Source organism: Equus asinus, chromosome 5 (assembly GCF_041296235.1).
Source record: "Equus asinus isolate D_3611 breed Donkey chromosome 5, EquAss-T2T_v2, whole genome shotgun sequence".
Classification (NCBI taxonomy): domain Eukaryota; kingdom Metazoa; phylum Chordata; class Mammalia; order Perissodactyla; family Equidae; genus Equus; species Equus asinus.
In genome coordinates, this window is record NC_091794.1 from 67,985,155 (window position 1) to 68,005,644 (window position 20,490).

The 20,490-nt window shown below is 45.5% G+C and overlaps 1 protein-coding gene across 9 annotated transcripts in view; it reads left to right on the forward strand.

Annotated features, from left to right (window-relative positions):
• Positions 1 to 20,490, forward strand: part of FYB2 (FYN binding protein 2) — a 117,131-nt gene that overhangs the window by 5,614 nt on the left and 91,027 nt on the right. For 2 of the 9 annotated variants that reach the window (XR_011503371.1, XM_070509819.1), the window contains exon 1: positions 15,700 to 15,812. The exons of 3 other annotated variants lie outside the window; for them this stretch is intronic. Coding sequence is in view for 4 of the 6 variants with exons in the window: in XM_070509819.1 (XP_070365920.1) it covers positions 15,786 to 15,812 (27 nt within the window). In the remaining 2 variants the exon portion in view is untranslated. Of the gene's footprint in view, positions 1 to 15,699; positions 15,813 to 20,490 lie in introns of those variants that run through there. 4 more of the 9 variants (XR_011503372.1, XM_070509820.1, XM_070509815.1 and 1 more) reach the window with 2 other exon arrangements.

Below are 20,490 nucleotides of genomic sequence, written 5' to 3' on the forward strand. Positions count from 1 at the left end.
TTAAAGGCATGGACTCTGAGGCGGCCTGACTGGTTTCAGTTTCTGGCTCTACCACTTACTAGCTGTTTGGCTTGAAGCAACCTACTTAATCCCTCTGTGCCCAGTTGCCTCATTTGTAAAGGGGGATAATAATGTCTACCTCTTAGCAGTCAACGGAGTTTCAGATAAAGAGCTTCGAACAGCTCCATGGGCTCCAAGGGCAAATAAATCTACAAACTAAAATGACGATATGTTACCGTATAATAAATGGACTATTCTGGGTTGAACTGTGTCCCTGCTGCCCTCCTAATCCCCAGGACCTCAGAAGGTGACCTGTTTGGAGATAGATAGGGTCTGTACAGAGGTAATCAACTTAAAGTGAAATCACGAGGACAGGCCGAGCCCAATATGACAGGTGTCCTTGTAAAAGGAGGAACACGGACGTGGAGCCACACAGTGGGAGACAATGTGAAGGGGCAGGGGGAACACCCTGTGAACGAGAAGACAGCCGTGCACAAGCCAAGAGAAAAGGCCCGGGACAGACCCTTCCCCCCCAGCCCCAGGAGGCACCAACCTGCCGGCCGCTTGATCTCGCACTTCAGCCTCCAGACCCGCAAGGCGGTACATCTGTTTCAGCTGCACAGTCTGGGGCACCTTGTTCCGGCAGGCCTGGAAACTCATCCATGGCCCTTATCAGCAAACGAGTGAAGAGGATTAATGTGAACACTGGCTGCAGTGCCTTTCCCCCGTCATCCGGGGAGGTGTTTCTGCCGTGAGGTTATTGTGACCTCTCCCGAAAGGGTGGCTGCGCTTAGCTCTTCTCAGAAGAAATCTGAGAAGTGTTTCTTCCCACGTGGCCGGGAAACGGGAAGGGGCTGCAGGCGATCTTAGGACCGTGGTCCACACTCCTCCCTCATTGCTGACTCCTCAGATTTGGTTTTTCTCACCTATATAAATCTAACATAGCAAACTCCTGTGTGACCTTTAAAGATTAATCAAAAGAACTGAACATTTTGTCAGGACATATGAAATACTGAGAAGTTATAAAAAGTACACTTCAGGGGCCAGCCCAGTGGTGCAGGGGTTAAGTTTGCGTGCTCTGCTTCAGCGGCCAGGGGTTCGCCAGTTTGGATCCTGGGTGTGGACCTACACACCGCTTGCCAAGCCATGCTGTGGCAGGTGTCCCACATATAAAAGAGAGGAAGATGGGCATGAAGGAAGATGGGAAGATGGCTCAGGGCCAGTCTTCCTCAGCAAAAAGAGGAGGATTAGTGGCGGATGTTAGTTCAGGGCTGATCTTCCTCAAAAAGAAAAAAAAAATACGTTTCAGAGATAATTAAGCAATTTTGGATCATAATACTGGAAAAAACTACAATTTTACTTGTGTGTCTAATATTAAATACTCATTTGAAATTCTGTCTACGAGGATTGCATAGGATAATGTATTGGGAAGTACTATTGTAAATAGTAAAATCCTACACAAATATTCCCGGTTGTCATCAGAACCCCCCCAATCCAAAATTTGAGCACAGAAGATGTAGAATCCAAAACGCTCTCTGAGTCCTGCTGCCTGCCTGTTGTGCACCAGCCACTAGCGCATCTCAAAGGTCAGTGTGTGATTTAGGTAAGAAACAGAAAACCATACTTGAAAAAGGTTTCTTAACATTTTGAAGTCAATATAGAAAAAGAAAGCAGCATTATTCTTTAACCTTTTAAAGGAACAACAGGAAAGTGCCACCTTCCACACCCTTAAAACTCGTCCCAAAGGCTCCTGTGCTCGGCTTCCACGCAGAGCTGGTCCCGAGGACACGCAGAGGCTTTTTCCCCACATCGTGGGGTGCAGGGAAGAGCGCTGGGCTGGGAGTCTGGGCCTCAGTATCCTCACTTACTGGCAAGGATTGAGTGAACCAGACGACATGTCTATAGGAGCACGTAGCAGACGTCCATGCAGTCTTCGTCCAGCATGCTAGTAGCTTCTGAGCTGGGGGTGGACAGTTTAGGAAGAATCTGGTGTGTATTTTTCTGCCTCATTCTGATCCACATGTCGTGGGCAAGGGACCCTACTGCCTGGCTCTGTAATTCTCAGAAGCAAATGAATTGCCAATAGATGTGCTAACCAGCTGTGCTCTTAACGCCCCTCAGCGCCCACCACTGTGCCTTGCTGAGTGACAATTTGTTGAACTAATGTCCCAGGGAGGAAGAGAGACGATCTTGGTGGAAGATACACTCTCTGTCAGTCCCTGTGCCTACATGAATTATTTCATTCAAACCTCACAAATCATCTGAGGGAGACCTTCCCTCCATTTCATGGATGAGGAAATGCAAGTTCTTTGGGGTTACCTGATTGTGTCATCATTATTATTAGCAGCAGGAGCAACTAACACTTACTGAGCGTTTATGTATGTCAGGCATGATTCTAAGTGCTTTGTACGTGTAAACTCAGAGCAGCTCTAGAGTAAACACTGTCATCAGGCAGCCCATTGAGAGATCCAGAGAGGTTGATTAACTTGCTTAAAGTCACACAGCCAGTAGGTGGTGGCACTGGGATTTCAACCCAGAAGCTGAAAGCTTACAGGACACATGCTATAAGAGTTCCTTTCTCCCAGAAACTCTGGAATAGTGGTACCAGCCTATCAAAAGCACAGAGCTAGCTGAAAAAGGAGAGACATCCCAACACACCAATGCCGTGAAACCCAAGGACACAACTTGCCTCTGGGTCTCTGCTTGAAAATCAAAAGCAGTTTTGCCCATATGCGGCCCTCAGGGGAAATGGCATGGTTCAAACATCCCTCCTGTTCCTCAAGTCTCTCTTCCAGAAAATACATCTCTTCATAGCATGCATTCACAAGGAAAATCAGTAATAAATCTCCCAGCAGAAAAACAGAGCCTGGCGACACCCTCCATCTAAAAAGTTGTTTCAAAGTATAGCTGCAACTGTTCGAGTACTTTCCAATTAACTCCTTAAAATATCAGCGGGTGATGGCATTCATCCTTCCCTCATGGGGTATAAATGTCCCTATCTTCCCCAACACTGAAGAGAGATTCATGTTGACTTTTAGCTTCACAAGACTGACTTAGAAGACAATACTTAGCTTCTAGACTCGCTGTTGGGAACGTTTGCCATAAAACCCTGTGTTCTGCTCCTCCTCAGGAGTGCAGTGTGGAGCTGGGGGCTCTGAGGGATGAGAAGGAATCCCAACTGTCGCCTTTCTGTGCCCCCAGCACGGGTGAGGGAGGGCCATATACACCCAAAGGAAGCGTGTAGTGCAGGTTAGGAGCTTGGGCAAGGGTTCCAGAGGGTCAGGTTTAAGCCCCGCCCCTCAGGACATGAGCTCGCTGGACTTCAGTTTTCCTATCTGAAAGACTGGAACAATAACATCTGGGGAGATCTTGTTAAAATGGTTCAAAGATTTACATAAAATGTCTTTCTCGGCTTCAGTTCTCCCCCCTAGACAGGGAGGAAAAGTCCTGCTTTGAGAACCAGTCTTGGCCCTGGCAGTGAGTCCATGTGGCTTTGCGCAGATCTTCAGAATCTTAATCTGTGAAACGATAGGTTGAATCAGAGAGTCTTCAATCACCACTGTGAGTGCTGACATTCACGGATTTGACACCTGATGTCACAGGAGGATTTCTGGGTTATGGGGAGGTGGAGAAGATTAGTGGTGGTTATTTCATTTATTGGCAAACCTATTGTTTTACTCCAGGTAGAATTGGAAACAGCTCACAGCTTAATGTCTCCATGCTTCTTGCTGCTTCTCTGGCTGATGAACAAACATGCAGTATGATAGTCAATACTGAGCGTCTAATAGCTTCAAGGCAAACATTGGGTTCAAATTCTGGCTCCATGACTTTCAACCATGTGTTGAGATGGTGACATCACTAGATGACGGTCCTTGAGTGAGTGTGAGGGGCAGAGGCCCCTCTGACTCATGTCAGACTTGTAGCATGTGTGTATGTGAGAAAGAGAGGCCTTTAGGTTAAGCCATTGAGATTTAGGAGTTGCATGGTTATAACAAAACCTAGCCTATCCTGACCGGTATATACCCCAAAGCGTTCTTTGCAGAGCATTTGTATTAGTTTCCTATTGCTGCTGTAACAAATTACTACAAACTTGGTGGCCTGAAGTACCACAAACTCATTCTCTTACGTTCTGGAGGTCAGGAGTTGAAAATGGGTCTGCAGGGCTGCATTCCTTCTGGAGGCTCCAAGGAAGAGTCCGTTTCCTTGGCTTTTCCAGCTTAGAAGCCGCCTGCATTCAATGGTCCATGGCCCCTTCCTCCAACTTCAAAACCAGCAGCAGAGCATCTTCTCTCCTCTCTGGCCTCTGCTTCCATCCTTATATCTTCTAAGATTCTGGCTTTCCTTCCTTCCTCTTACAGCAACCCTTAGAATTACATTCCACCCTCCTGGATGATCCAGGGTAATCTCCCCATCTCAAGATCTTTAACTCAATCGCATTTGCAAATCTCCTTTTACAGTGTAACGTAACATACTCACAGGCCTGAGGATTCGGGCATGGACATTTTTGGGAGGAAGTGTCATTCAGCCTATCACAGTCCTAATTTATCCTGACTGTTACTCACCCCAAAGGTTTTTTTTCCAGAGCATGTGTCACAGTTGTAAAAAGGAAAGTTACTTGTGTAAATATCTATTTAATTTCTCTCCGTCTAGGTTGTAAATTCCATTAGGAAGAGGCAGCGCCCATTTCTCATTCACTGTTCCGTCTCCCGGCGGCGTAAATGGTTAAATAACAGCAATGATGACAGCAACAACGAGATGGCATTTCTTTGGGCTAGGCACTGTGCTTAGCCCTTCCTATGAATGATATAGTTTAATCTGCACAGCAGTCTGGCAAGGATAAGTAACGTTACTGTTCCTGTTTTCAAGTAGAGAGACTGAACCTCAGTGAGTTTAAGTAACTAGCCCCCAAGACCACACAGCTACTAAGTGATGGATCCAGGAGTTGACCCTGTCTGACCCCAGAGATCTTTCATTTAACAGGCAAGGTGCTGAGGGCCCACAAATTAAAATGCGATTTAGACCTTCCTTAAATTTCTCAGAGTTTAATAGGAAAGATGTCCAAAAGTAACATATTTAGAATACAGTGTGACAATTATAAAGTAATGTGAACAATGACATTATGTTCAAGTAACTGAGGGAGCAGAGGAAAGAGGTTTTAACCCAACCTGGGTGAGGCAGAGAAGGCTTTCCCAAGGGAGGCAGTTTCTGATTTGGGTTTTAAAAGATGAAAAGCGTTCACCAGGAATGGGAGGTGGGAGAGGAAAGGTATCCCAGACATAGGGAACAGCATATGAGAGGCAACTAAGGCAGAAGGGGCACAGTGTGTTTGGGGAGGCAGGGACAGTGGCAGAAGAGAAACATGGAGACTAGCGTGCTTCACACAGCACTGGACAAGTACTAGGGTGAAGAGCCTGTGCGGGCTGATGGGAAGGATGCAGCAGACACCGAATTAACTAAGTCCTCCTCTCAAGCTGCTTACGAGCCAGTGGCTATGTGGTTAGACAGTTACTTCATTTCAAAGTTTGAGATAGAGCTTCATAGAATCATTGGAATGAGTCCTGCTTTAAGCCATTCCCCTCTTTTTTCCCCCAGCCCTCCCTGAGATTTATTCATCAATTTAGCATGTAAGTTTTGAGTGCACGCCATGTGATATGTGTTGTGTTAGACACTGAAATCCTGAGCTAATTGCCCTTTGTCTTTGGTAAGCCAATTCCAAAGATTACTTGCTCTTTCTACCTGGAAAATCCTTTTGTGTCAGATCTATAGCATTTATACATATGTTCCTATAGTGTCTTGAATCTGTATTGCATTCTGTTTATTTTTTATTCTGTTCAAAGCATCCTAATATTTCACTTTATTTGATATTTATAGGAATCTTGTGAGGCAGACAAGACAAATAGGATTATTTGCATTTTAAGTATTACAAACAAAGAATGGGATTTTCTGTCTTTAAATGGTCTAGAGATTTTTAGCACTTCCTCAGGCCATGATAAGTTCTGTGGGCAACAACTAATTTCTACATGGTTGTATAAGATTATCTTCATCGGGTCAACATGAATTTATTAGCTGTTTGTGAGCAGTACCAAGTTAGACCCAGGGATTTCTAATCCTCACCACAAATTTTCTAAACCAGAAGGTATCCCATCCTCCAGATGAGCAAGTTGAAGCTCTGAGAAGCTAAGTGACTTCTCAAAGACCACAGAGTGACGTAGCAGATATTCACATCCTGGGCTGATTCCAATTTTATTTCTGTTTTTAATTTGGCCTCAATGAGTCAAAAGCTTGCACATTCTTCTTGAGGACCCAAGGTTATATACCTTAAAAGTCAGAAAGCTAGATCACCTCTCTCCTGGTTCTCATATTTCTTCTCTCAAAGCTAAGCAATTTGCAGTGTTGTTTATTTCGTTTGCCAGCATCATCTGTTATTAAAGCCTTATTATTTCCTCTTGTCAGTTAACACAAAGAAAAATCTCAGTTAATATTCCATGAAGCCATGCATTCTAGTCAGTGGGGCCTGCCTCATCCTGCCCTTCAGTTATTCTGGCTGTTTACCTCAGTATCTCAGAGATTCCTTAGTATCTCTGAGCTAAGTCACAAAGTCTGACCCAGCACCCATAAGATCAGTTCAAGGCCAGCTGCATCTAGTTGCCTTTGTCTTTGCTTTTTCCTTGCTAGGATCCCCGTTGGTATTTTCCAGATTTAGCTGACAGTAAGCTAAAAGAAACCTCCAGGAGGGAGTGCAGATCCGGCGTGCCATCCTAAGGGAAGCAGAACTGAATGTTTGAAGGCTGGGCCCTGTGTTGCTGTCCATTGTTCTGAACTAGCATTGTTGGCTAGGCTGGGGTATAAGGTGGGAAATGGAGCAGAGATTGGGGGGAAGAGGGTGATTTCACAAAATGAGTAGAACTAAGGGGTGGACTGGAATGAAAGTTCCAAGAAAACCCATGGATACTTCATGTCAGTGAATGCAGACAAGGGAGTCCAAATGGAAGCATTTCTATTATTGGAAACTAAAATGACACCATCAGCACGGATACAGTTTTCCCATCTGAAACCATCAGGCCGATTAATTCTGACATATTTCCTAAGCATGTACTTTTGCCAGAGATAATCATTTCATCACTGTCAAAATCACCATGATAATCATGGTGATCGTCATGGTCCCCCCTCTCCTCGTGATCAGCCTCTTTATCCATATCACAACCATCCTCATCGAAATGGCATTACTGTGGGCCTCCTTTGCGGCAGGCACCAGGCCAGCGTTGATGTCCCGGGAAGTCCTATGATGTGAATAGTTGTATCCCCATGTTACTCATCAGGAAGTAGGGAACAGAGAACTGAAATGGCTTTATCAAGGTGATAGAGCCAGAATTGATAGAGATAGGATTCTAGCCTAAGACTTCTCAACCCCAATGCCCACATTCTTAACCCTGTTGTGGCACTTAGAGTCGCTCTCCTCCTAGGGAGGAAAGGAAGACGTAAAAGACCAGAGCAGTGTCATGAAGGCTGCAGCTGAGGGAAGGATGGGGTTTCTGGGAGTGCATGGGAACCACCACCCCTCACTGCACACCTGGTGGGAGGCTCCCTCAGGGAGCTCCAACTGAGCTGAGTCAAGCAAGACAAACACATTTCAGATGATAAAAAGGGAGCAGAGCATTCCAGGCAGAGGATGAAATATGTGCAAAAGCGTGGAGGCATTCATTTTTTCAGCAAATATTTACTGTCTTCTTTGCTTCGGGCTCTATGTTGGAAAACTCAAGGGTGAATAAGAGAGAGAAGAGTGCATCCAGTGCAGGGATAAACTAGAGGAGATGAGACTGGAAGCTTCCAGAACACTAGGTATTTAGAGGGGGAGGTGAGAGGAAAATAAGCTGTTGGTTATATACCCGCATTATGTTTCCAATGCATTTTCACATGCGTAGAACACTGCCTAGTATGTAATAGGCACTCAACTAGTTGTTGAATGAATGATCTCTGTTGACCTTTAAGACAACCTGTTTGCCGATAAGTTCCATGAGGACTGAGAATATTTGTTCATCACTATCATTCCTTCAACCCACAGCGGGGCCACGGGGTTGTACAACTCCAGGGAGTACTGTTCACCTGTGGTCCACCTGGTAGTCTATGTAAAAGTCTGTGTGATCACACATGACTGGTGCCCCCGCAGATGTGCAGCTTGATAGCTTGGGCTCACATCTGATATAGAGGGCTCACATTTGTTGACTGAAAAAGCTAGTGAATGAAGAAGGCAGGAAGGGAGGCTCGACAGAGATTACTGTTATTCAGCCTCATATTCATGCAGGAAGCTTTAGTTAACGCTCTGCTGTAAAGCGGTGCACCTGTCCCACAGGTAAGGAAGAGATAGAAAGTGCCTGCCTCGAGTCACACATCTAGTGAGTGAGCCAAAAGTGGACCCAGGCCTCTCCTGGTCAGTGCTCTTCTACCACAGCACACGGTTTCTCTGTAAACCCATCAGTTCCTGGTTTCCTCCAAGGGGCTAAGGGTGCTTCTTTCCTAGGAAACAGCTGGCCTGCAGAATGTGCTGTTGGCCCCACACATCTGGCCCCCTCCCAAGGTGAAGGAAATCGGGAGCTGGGGCCGGGCGCCTTTGTTGGGGACTGCTGTGTAACCAGCTGCTGCTGTAAACCTCTCTCACGAGAGGCTCTGGCTGCACAAGTTCTTTGAGGAAAGAAGATCCTGAGGTTTGGTGAGTGGATTAGCAGAATACATATTGAGAAAGACAAAGACCGTCAAGCATCAATTTTGTCTGAAGCAATGTTGTCCCAGATGAAGGGCCTCACAAACGCTGTTCGGCTGTATTTTCTTGGCTGTTCACAGGCGAAAATGGAGGTGATGATAGTTGGCAGAAAGAGCTCGGGGATTGAGGTCAGAGGGTCTAGTCAGCCATTTATTAGCTCTTCAATCTTAGGCGAGTGACCTGGCCCCTCCAGCTTTAGTTTCCTCATCTGTAAAATGGAGTGATCACTTCTCCACTGCAGCGGGGCTGGAAGGCAAACGAGAAATGTAAGAAAAGGATCTCCCCAGTGTGGCAGAGTGAAGAGCTTGAGTGTGGAGATCAGACTGGATTTTTTCTTTTTTTTAAAGACTAGCCCTGAGCTAACATCTGTTGCCAATCTTTTTTTTTCTTCTTTTCCCCAAAGCCCCCCAGTACGTAGTTGAATATTCTAGCTGTGGGTCCTTCTGGTTGTGCTGTGTGGGACGCTGCCTCAGCGTGGCCTGAGGAGCAGTGCTACGTCTGCGCCCAGGATCCGAACTGGTGAAACCCTGGGCCGCCAAAGCAGAGCACGTGGACTTAACCACTCGGCCATGGGGCCGGCCCCCTGACTTGATTTTTAAATCCAAACTTACCTCTGACAGTGCTGCAATCTTTGACAACACCAATATTAATAGTAACAATAATGATAATAGGTAGCTAGAACATAGAGACAGTATACACGAGGTGCTGTGCTGAACACTTGACCTAGATTGTCTAAATTAATGGAATAACAATAGAGTAAATACTAACATTGTTGCCATTTTATTGAGGAGAACCGAGGTGATAGAGGTAAAGTTCAAAGTCACCGAGCCGGCAGAGGAAAGGCCAGGATCCAAACACAAATCATCTGACTTCCCAGGGCACGTGGTTTATAATCTCTGAGCTCAACTGCTCTGCCTCCCCAAGTCTCAGTTTTTTAATCTGTGAAGGGGGACAGTATCACCGACCCTACCAGCCGGATTGTTCAGAGAATCTAAAGGTCTACCTGGAAAGCACCGATCGCAGTGGTACAAGCTCAGCAATGGTGTGGGGTGAGCCCGTGGTGGCTGTGGTGGGGGAGATGATGACGATGGCCGTGATGATGACTATCTCTCCAGATCTTAGAGACAGCTCCCATTGCTATTGGAAAAAGAAGGTACTAAAGAGATAGGAAAACAGACAGGAGCTGCTTTCTCTTCTTTAAAAAAACAAAGGAAAAAAATCTAACACCTGTAAAATCTGTCTTGATTGAATTTAGAATGGTGTCTTTGATTTCTTTTACTGTTTCTTCATGGAGCTGGGACTCTAATATAAAAAACAAATCTAAGAAATTAAGATGGCCACACCGGCTAAGGAGTTGACATCAGATGCTGTAGGGTGAAAGCAATAAAGTAGCTCAAAGAAGTTATTCAACCCTTCTCTTTTCAGTCTTCAGTAAATTGCCCTTTAAATGAAACTGGCCTAAACCCAAAGGACGTTGCGCGGCTGTTCTGTCTGGGGCGTGAGAGGGCAGCACGCGGAGCGGGAAGCCCTTCAAGTGAGGATGCTCCGTGGGCGATTTTTCCAACTTGCCAGCATCCAGTTTCTTGCGAACCTTCCCTGTTCTTGATCCAAGTTTCAGTGCCAAACGAGCACAGGGAACGCGTTCAGGAAGGCCGGTCATGGGGTAGTTTGAGGACTGGCCTGTTTGCAGAGATCATAAATTCTGGCTTCAGACCCTTATCTCCAGATGGCTAAGTCACACTTGAGCCCCTTTTCTGGGAGCTGCATCTTGCACTTGACATGTGAGAATGTATGGCCCAAGTTTTCCTCTGAGACCCTCACTCCTACCACAAAATGCAGTTACCCAGCAACGTCAATCCTGAACCCGTTGTGGGGTTTTTGGATTTTGGTTTTCTGATTTCCTAAAAGGCATCATAAACCTCATTTGTGTGAAATGAATAGCTATCCTCCTGTTTTTCACTGTGCTTGAGTGAGGGGATTTGGAGGTTGCAAAATATCAATTTCTAATTCACCATCTCCCTGTATAATCTGTGAAGGGTTTTGTTGTTGCTGTTTGGTTTGGGTTTTTTTGTTTGTTTGTTTGTTTTGCTGAGGAAGATTCACCCTGAGCTAACATCTGTGCCAATCTTCCTCTATTGTTTTAGTATGTGGGCCCCCAGCACAGCATGGCTGCTAGCAGAGCGGTGTAGGTCCACACCCGGAAACCAGACCCAGGCCGCTGAAGCAGAGTGCACTGAACTTAACCACTAGGCCTCTGGAGCTGGCCCATGAAGGCATTTTGAACCATAAAAATGAAAACATGTGTTGATAAGTTTGTTTTCAATGGCTCACAGGGCCTTTCAGGGTGCTGCCTCAGCCCCATTTCTCATCCTCCCCATCTCACATTCCAGTCCCCTCACCACTTTGGAAACCCACACATGCCAGGCCCTCTCAGGCCTCAGGTCTTACAGATGTCAACTCTACCTGTAAGGCCCCCACCCTTCTGACAGTGACACTCCTATGTCTTCTTCATGTCTTTCTCCAGGAAGGTCTTGGTTCACCCCACACCCTGTCAGGCTTGCCCTCTGCCTGCCCTGGTGATGCCTCATCACAGCAGGTGCCATGGGTGCTGTCAATGTCTGTTTACTTGTCCCTCTTTTCCATAGACTGTGTACCCCATGAGGACATGGCCTGTGTCTGGCTTATTCATTTATGTTACCCCATAGTAGGCATGCAACAAATAATTGTTGGATGAATTTTGGAAAAGACAACTGGAAACCTGTCCTTAGAGAAAAGGCATACTGGAGCATAGAGTCCATTTGAAAACGTCTCAGACATTGGTGTCAGGGCTGGGTTCTGACCTCAGCTCAGATGCTCATTAGCTACGTGACCTGAGCAAGCTTCAGAAAACTCCCATCCTTGGTTTCATCCTCATCTTCAGGGACACAGCTCAGAAGCCCATCGTAAGGATTATAGTAATTGAGGCGAGGTACACTTGTTGGGCTTCACAGTATCTGGAAACATAATAACATAATATGATGTAACATAATAAGAATTCAATGTACCTTGCATATTCTTTTATGTAGAATTACTCCCCGTTTTCCTCAGTTTCCTCCACGCATAAATACATCCAAATGCTTTCTAATTAGCTCTGTTCAATTCAAAAGAACACATATTGTCCATCTCTGCTCTATGTGCCTAGGTACAGTGACAGAAGCACAGGTGAAAAAGAATCCATTCTGGTCCATGCCCCTGGAGACCTCACAGTGTGAGTGGGGTGCAGGTAAAGCAGATACATAGGCGATGATTTTAATAAAATTAAATAGATGGAAAGCTGGAGGTAAGCAAAGGTGCTTAAATCATGGAGCAGGTCTCCTAGCCAACCTAAGTGCTGGAAGAGGCTCTGGGAGGGATGGACAGCTCAGCTAAGGCTCAAAAGGTGAATAAGTTTAGCCAGGTGAATAAGTATGGAAAAAGTGTTCCAGGCAAAGGGAATGGCATGAACAATTGTACAGAGGCAAGTTCAGTTTTACTGGAGGGGTGAGTTAGAGGCAGGAAGTGGTGGGAAATGAAGCTGGAGAGGGAGGCAGGAAAAGATCAGAGGGCATTAGGTATATGGCTAAGGAATGTATAATTTATCATCGGGGTCACAGGGAACCATTGAAGGGTTTGACAGGGGAGTGACATGACCGGAACTGCAGTGTGGAGGCATCATTGCATGAACTTGATTTGTAGGTCTCCAAGAAAACCCTTTTAAAGAACATGCCCTCTAGTCATTACTGCAGAAATCCATTCATGCATTTCTTTCAATATTAGTTTGGCAAATATTGAGTACTTACTAGGAGTAAAGCATCATGCTTGAGCCTGTGGGCTCTACAAAGGCAAGTATGTTTTTCTACCTGCTGTCAGGAAGTTTGCAGACTCTTAGGGAAGATGAGGTATCTACTTGAGTAACTGTGGTAGGACGTGAAAAGTGGGAAGAGGCATAGGACTAAAAGAGATTTGCAGATGAAACGCTGTGACATGTTTCCCAATCTATTCCTTGGACCAGATGCTGGGCTGGCTACACAATAAGCACTCAAGGTGATTCATAAGATACAGACTGCCCAGAGATTCTGTTTCAGTGGGGCAGGTTCAGGAGTCCTCAGGACATTTCCAATGCACCTCTAGATTTAAGACCATTGCCAGAAGAGGTCTGGGGAGGAAGAGGTTGTTTTGAAGGGGCCAGTGATGAAGTGGCTTCCTCGAGTTGGAGCATTTGAGCTATGCCGAGAAGGACGAGTAGAACTTAGACAGTAAATGTCTGGCAGGACATTCCAGGTGGCAGGTGCAGCTGAGGACATGGTGAGATGCACGGAAAGAAGGCACACAGTTGGGGAACCCTGGGAGTTCTTCACAACTGTAGCATAAAGAGGTGTAAGCGTGGCTTGGATCAAGGAGGTCAAGGAGGTGAAGGAGTTGATATCATAATTGACAGATAATTATGAAACTTTGTTAATTTTTTCAAAAATGGAATGACATGACCAGAACTGTCCTTTAGAGCCATCAGATCACTGAAGAAATGTTTGAGCAAGGCCCGGTCACCAGTTAGAAAATGATTGCAAAATTCTGAGTAGAAGATGACAAACTGGATGAGGAATAACCATAGTAACAGCCACCATTTATTCTGCCTGGAGTTAGGATAATTGTTTTGCTTTTTTCTTCTTCTTTAAGCCTTGAAAGAACCCTAGGAAATGGATAGGAACAAGTCTATGATGCCTTACCCACAGTTCCAAAATCCAGTAAGCTCTGAAAATCACTCATTTTTCATATCTTTTTTGGTATCAAAAGCCTACCTGAACTGACATGAGACATTTTGGGGTCTTTATTGATCCTACATTAGATGAACGCTGATGTTTTACTACAGAAATTGCACCACATCTGACCCAGCATGCTGCCTCAAACCACACTAGGGTTTATATATATGGAATTTGTAACATATTATCTTTCTAAAATTGGAAAATTTCTAAATTCCAACGTACATCTGGCCTAAGGGTTTTGTAAAGGAAGTCGAGACCTAAATTATTGTTGCTTTGCAGAGGCTGAAATTAAATCTTAGAGAACCCAAGCAATTTTCCAAAGGAAGGAGGAAGAAGTGGAGCCCAAGCTATTGTGGAGGGGAGGTGTAGATGGAAGAGATTTTGCGGTAGTAGGACTAACACACAAGTTTTCATGTCAGATGCTGGAGAGATGATTACTTGTGTTGGTGTCAAAGTAGTATTTGAATTCTTGGATGAAAGTTCTAGGGGCTCTGTGACTAGTGATGGATGGGCAGAAAGGCCCTCAAGAAGCAGGTGGAGATGAGAAAGCGGCAAAGTGATATGATACTCAATTCACCGAAAGGCTTTCTGCACCAAAGTATCTTCTCTCGCATGTTATCCTTCAAAAGCAACTGAAATTTCTTATTACTTCTTTGAGTGAAAACTTTGAAGGACCTAAATGAAAATGGCTTCTGGGGAGAATAATGGCTTTCTTCCTCCAGCTCACTTGCTCTATGCTTTGATCTGCTCACCTGAAATACAGTGGGCCTGTCTCCGTGCCTCTGCCTCTGCTGTTCCTTTAGCCTAAAACGTCTGCATAGTCCCTGCTCTCTCCAGAGAGAACCCTCTTATCCTGCAATCTTACCTCCCTTTGGACGGATTCCCTGAATAGGCCAAGCCAAACTAATTCTTCACTTCACTGTGTTTTCATCGATATTATGCATAGAGCATGGTTGGGTAATGATTTACATAACTGCCTTCACTGAAGAGGGATCAGATGTTTTGAATTGCTCTGCTTAGCTAGCCTAGCATCAGCTGAAGAGACAGTGATGGAAAGACATGGTTTGTGCACTGGAAAAAGGTTGCGTTTAGTGGGAGAGCCCGAGCAGTAAACAGTTGTGGTGAGTGAGGTGTGATCAGCACTGAGACAGAACTGAGCGGAGGAGGCACTTGGCCCAGAACTGGGGGAGGCCAGGACATTCTGGAAATAGTCCCCTGAAAGAGACTTAGGTGAGCAGGGAGATCTAAATGAGACTTAAGGGTCATACATGTCCAGTGTGTCACTGTCCTGCTCACAGCCCGTAGAGGCTTCCAACGCCTACTGAATAAAATCCTAATTCCCTAACTTGGATTCCAAGTTTCTGCATGCTCACACTCTGATAGAAAATTCCGGCTCTTACACCCTGCAAGGTGGGAGCACCCTGCTCGCTCTGGGTACTGATAAAGAATCAGAGGACACTGTAACCAGGGTCAGAATTCTAGGCGCATTTTATGCTTTTATCTGGGCACAAGTAACTATGAAGTGGGAGGGTAGCAAGAGAGTTGATATGTTCCAGAGGGATTAGAGTGATTGTCTATGGGATCTAATCTGGGGACGTGGAGAAATGAAGACAACAGGTGATAGTGGATGGGGAAGAGATATTGAGGCCCAGGGATTAATTTAACAGGGCCAAAGAATTTCTGGAGTTGGGGTACCAGACAGGCATGTGGGTGAGATAGGAGGTGGTGATTCAAGAGTAGGATACTTGGAATTGATATGTGGTAATGGCAAAGTCTAAGGTGTAACCATGGAAATTAGTGGCCGCAGTAGGGCAGAAGGCGAGATCATCAGAAAGGAGCCCAGGGTGTTGGAAGGATTATCCACATGGATCCTGACTTTGCTTATTGTCATAGGAGCAGTAGTGGAGGGAGAGGAGTAAGAAGCTGCTAAAATCTTCAATAATGAAAGGGAGTGACCAGGAATATGGCAGGTGCCTTCCACCGGGAGCAGTGGGTTTAGTTTGGTGTACTATTACTAGGAGTTGGTATTTCTGAGGAAGAAGAAATGATTTGGAAGCAGCAGTGAGGAGCTAAAAGGACACTTTACTCACTTCCTGGCCAGGAGTAGAGGAGAGTGGAAGAAAGAAGCCACACTTGGGAGAGCGTCGAGGAAGCTGCCTTCAGGGGAGACACCACTCTGAGTTAGAGCAAAGAGGCGGAGGGCGTGTTCTTAGAAGAGAGGAGGACATGAGGGATTTTGCTGACCGCTCATGATTTCCAGATTGCTCACTGGAAGGGTGAGAAATGGGATTCAACTGGGGATGCTATAGAGGTCTGTGGGAGGTAAGGCCCTGTATTTACTGGCTAGCTTGGCTTTCTGATGATGGCTGAGGTAAACAGGGATATAAGGCATGACAGCCTGTTGTTTTAGGGGAAGATGAGTCATTGGCTAATTTTGCCCACTATTAAGAATTTGGGGCACTGGCAGCTTTCATGGTGACCCAGAGGATGTCGTGGTGAGGGAGGCATGGCAGTCTTATTAGGATCAAGCAGGACTCTGGGCTGCTTTTAAAATCAGCAGTGGGCAGTGTCATGCTGGTGGAGGAGGTGCTTTGCCAGTAGCCTGGGGAGCTCTGGATACCTCCTTTTTAGCATGCAGCATGTGGAGTCGCGACTAGAGGAGGGGTAGTCTTACCAAGAGCACTGGCAGAGGCCCGATACTTAGCAGGCTTTGTACACACTTAACTGAGAGCTTACGATAGCCCGTGTGGCGGGCCTTATTAACCCCATTTTACAGATGCAGGGAGGTTTAGCAGCTTGCTGAAGGTCACACATCTAGCAGAGCTGGGATTCTTGCCCATACCTGACCTGAAGGATGAAAAGCACTGATTCCACTTGATGGGTAATGGGGAGAGGGTGTGCAATTCTTGGTTCTTACACCTTTAAGATGGAAGCTTTTAACCTTGCTGTCCTGTGTCTGTTCGGAGGGCAGGTGGGAGGATTTCAAACAGCACTGCTCTGCTCTGCTGTGCCTACCCCTTCTTTGGGGGTTTTGGAATTAATCACCGGTACCAGAAGCACAGACTGTTTGCCATTATTCTAGCTCTTGTGGTAGTGGAGGTTGAATCAAAGCCATTTTATTCATGAAGGATGACTCAGCTGCTATTTTTAATTGACTTCTGTTTCTTTCCATCTTAGGCAGGCTTTGACAGCTATTACTGCCTCTCTTCCGGGCTCCATTTCTTGGCCTCTGCTGCCTTCTCTGTGCTTTAGATTTTGAGTTGTCGTTTTCCTTAAGGCCCTTGCATTTGCTTACCAGGAGAAGAATGTTCAGTGTGTAGCGAACCGCTGCCACTGGCGTTGCGTTGTTTCTCCCTGGTGGAAGGCGATATTCAGCAACTTGCAGAAATTCAGAGATGAGTTAATTTTTCTTTTTAAATCAAGAAATATGCTTCAAAACGGTGTCTTCTCCTTTCGGGACTTCTGTATATTTTTGTGATGACTTTCACTCCCTGAGTCACTACTAATTTATTGGGCCACTGTAGTCTGTGTTCACTGCAGTTTGCAGCGTGGTGTGGTGTATGCCACCGTAGATGCAAGCCCAGGGAGCGGTGACGCAGGGGCGGGTTACCGAGCAGCCTGCACGGCACTAAGCTGCGGAGGGTGGAGCAGCCCTCTGTACCATCTGTTATAAACCAGAAGTCAGGACATGTGATGTGACACAGAATTTATTCTCCTTTGTAGATCTATTTTGAAAGGGTATGACGCTAAATTGCATTTTATCTGGTTCTGCACTTTCTTATCACCTTTTAAATTACATGGAATCAGAACTTCCTTGAAAATCCAAAGTACATGGTCATAATGTAATGTAGTTACGTCCTTAACTAGTGCCTGCACACGGTCATGTCATATAAGGCATATATATGTCAAACAGGCATATAATACCTATTTTGTTATCATTATTATTCCTTAGATTCCTGTAAAATAAATATTGAATGAGAGACGTCTATTTGATGGAGTCTTTTCCCCCCTAGTATGGCTAAATATATTCATGTAAATATGATAATACCGCATTTAGAGAATGGGAGTCCGACTTGTGACTGTCTCCCGCTGCTCTCCTGTTCTCTCTGAACTGGCAATGTCTTTGTTTCTCGGGGCTGGTCGCTTCCCCCTTGCTTAATTTCCACATCAAAGCGCTAAACCTCTTCTGTTTAGAGGACACCGCTGTCTTTTATGGTAGGTTGTTCCCACAATACCTCTGGAATCATTTTGGCCCTTGCTTCTCAGATGAAGTGTTCGAGGCCTGCTCCGTCCAGACAGGAAGTGCAAGGCTATCTTCCATGGCTATTTTCAGAGTCGTCTTCTGATGTTATAGAAATTAGACAATTTGTTTCTGTGTGCATTATATGCTGTCCTTAGGAAAAAATTTAAACTTCTGTAGTTACAGCTCATGAATTATGTGAACCTGCTAATTTTCCTAAATGTTCATTCACTGGTTTATTCATTCACCAAACATTTTGTGCACCCCAGGACTAGTACCAACATAAATGAGATGCTTTCCTTGTCTTGAAAGATGCTGAAAGACTTGCAAGTCAAGGACTCATTCATTCACTAGATTTTTACTGAGCATCTACCATGGGCCAAATGTGCTTCTGGGCCCTGGCATTACAGCAGTGAACAACTACTGACACAGCGCCTGTGCTCAAGGAGTGCACACTCTGGTGGAGGGAGAGAGACAGTCTGTTGGGCACTGATAGGTGCCACGAAGAAATGCAAACCAGGATGTATTGGTGAGAGTTTTTTGTCGTAGACCAAATCTGTTGCCAGTTTGAGCACAAAGGGATTTAAAATAGGTTATGTTGGGAATTTCCAGAAGGGCTGAGGATGAGCTTGTGTGCTACAATTAAGGGAAATGTCCAACATCCACACAGGATTGTTGCACTGGAAACCCATTGATGCTACTGCCTACTTGATGGCATGGGAGCACCCCGCTCTTCTCCCCAGAGGCTCCCCTCCCCGCCGAGTGGCTATACCCTCATGCGCTCATGTCCCACCTCCCATGCATACCTCAGCTTGGCAGAATTCTAGTTGAAAGAGTGCCTGGAAATACAGTTCTGAGGTTTTTAGGATCTGTGTTGGGGGGGGGTTCACTGGAAAGAAAAAGTAATTAAACCTTTGGTTGACCCTGAATCTCCTTCTAATCTCTCCCCTCCCTTGCCTTTGTCATGCCAGCTTTTTAAGAGAAAAGCCACAGTCATGTTTTCACTCCCTCACCTCCGTTACTCTGGAGCCCACTGCAATTTTGCGTCTGCCAAGATGTTCTTTTGCAATGTCCATGAAATGGTTTCCATCTTGACGGATTTCACCAGATGCTTTTCTGTCTTCATCTTACAGAACCTCCTGCTGCATTTCCCACTGCTGGGCGCTCCTTCCTCATTAATCCTGCCCACCCCTTCTCTTTCTCTCCTATCCTCGTACCTCTCTTTCCTCTCAGACTCTTCTTGGCCTCTGCTATTGTCCTGTGGCTCCGGTCTCACCACACATTCTCCTAAGTGATCCCACGCAGTCCCATGACCTCCATAACCACCTGTAATAATAAGAGCTAAAATTTAATGAGTACTTATTATGTCTTTTTTTTGCAGGGAAAGATTTTCCCTGAGCTAACATCTGTTGCCAGTCTTCCTCTTTTACTTTTTCCCTCCCCAAAGCCTCAGTGGATGGTTGTATATCCCAGTTGTAAGTGCTTCTATGTGAGCTGCCACGGCATGGCAACTGACAGATGGGTGGTGTGATTCTGCGACCAGGAAACAAACCTGGGCCACCAAAGTGGTGAGAGTGCTGAACTTTAACCACTAGGCCATCAGGACTGGCTCACTTATTATGTCTTATAAGAGCTGGACGTGTACTTATTAATTTAATCCCCATAACAGCTATATTAGTTTCCTAGTGCCGCTTTAGCAAATTACCACAAATTTAGTAGCTTAAAACAGCGCAAAGTTATTATCTTATAGCTCTGGGGGTCAGATGTCTAAACTCAAGGTGTTTGCTAACGGTGCTCCTTCTGGACGCCCTAGGAAAGAATCCACTTCCTTGCCTTTTTCAGCTTCTGGAAGCTGCCTGCCTTCCTCGGTTTGTGAACCCTCCCTCCATCTTTAAGGCCAGCTTATAGCATCTTTGACCCCCACCTCCCTCACCTCTACTTCCGTTGTCACATCTCCTTCTCTGACTCTCCTGCTTCCCTCTTACAAGCACTCTTGTGATTACATGGACCAATTCAGATAATCCAGGATAATCTTCCTAGCTGAAGGTCCTTAACTTACTCACATCTGCAAAGTCCTTTTGCCATGCAAGGTACCATACTCACAGGTTTCAGGGATTGGGATGTGGACATCTTTGAGGGGCCACTGTTCTACCTGCCACAAAAACCCTATGAAGCGAATGCAATTATTATCCCAGATAAGGCAATAAATAGAGAGAGGTTAAGTAATTTGCTCAGGATCAAAAAGTTAATAAATGACAGAGCTGGAATTTGAATTTAGTTTGACTTCAGGGTCAATACTCTTAAGCTCTGTGTTACCCAATAAACTAATAACTCCAAATCTAAATTTCTAACCCCAAAAGATTCACATACGTAACTACCTGTTAGATGGCTTCCGTAACAAGGCAGCGCCTCACATCCCAAACTGGGCTCGTCATCTTTCCCCAATCCTTTATCTCTAGTCCTTAGTCTAAGATTCAGGTGCCAACAGCCATGCTCTGACCCACCTTAGAAGCCCAGGTCTCCTCCCGGGGCCCTCTCTCCCCTTTCCTTCAGATCCAGTCAATCTCCAGGTCCAGTCCGTACCACTCTCTGTGTACTTCTCTTATCTGTCCCCTTCTTTCCATTCCTACCAACATTGTCCAAGTCCAGCCTCTCATCGTTTTTACTTGACCATTGCAATAGCCTCCAAAAATGTATTATAAAATATTTATAAA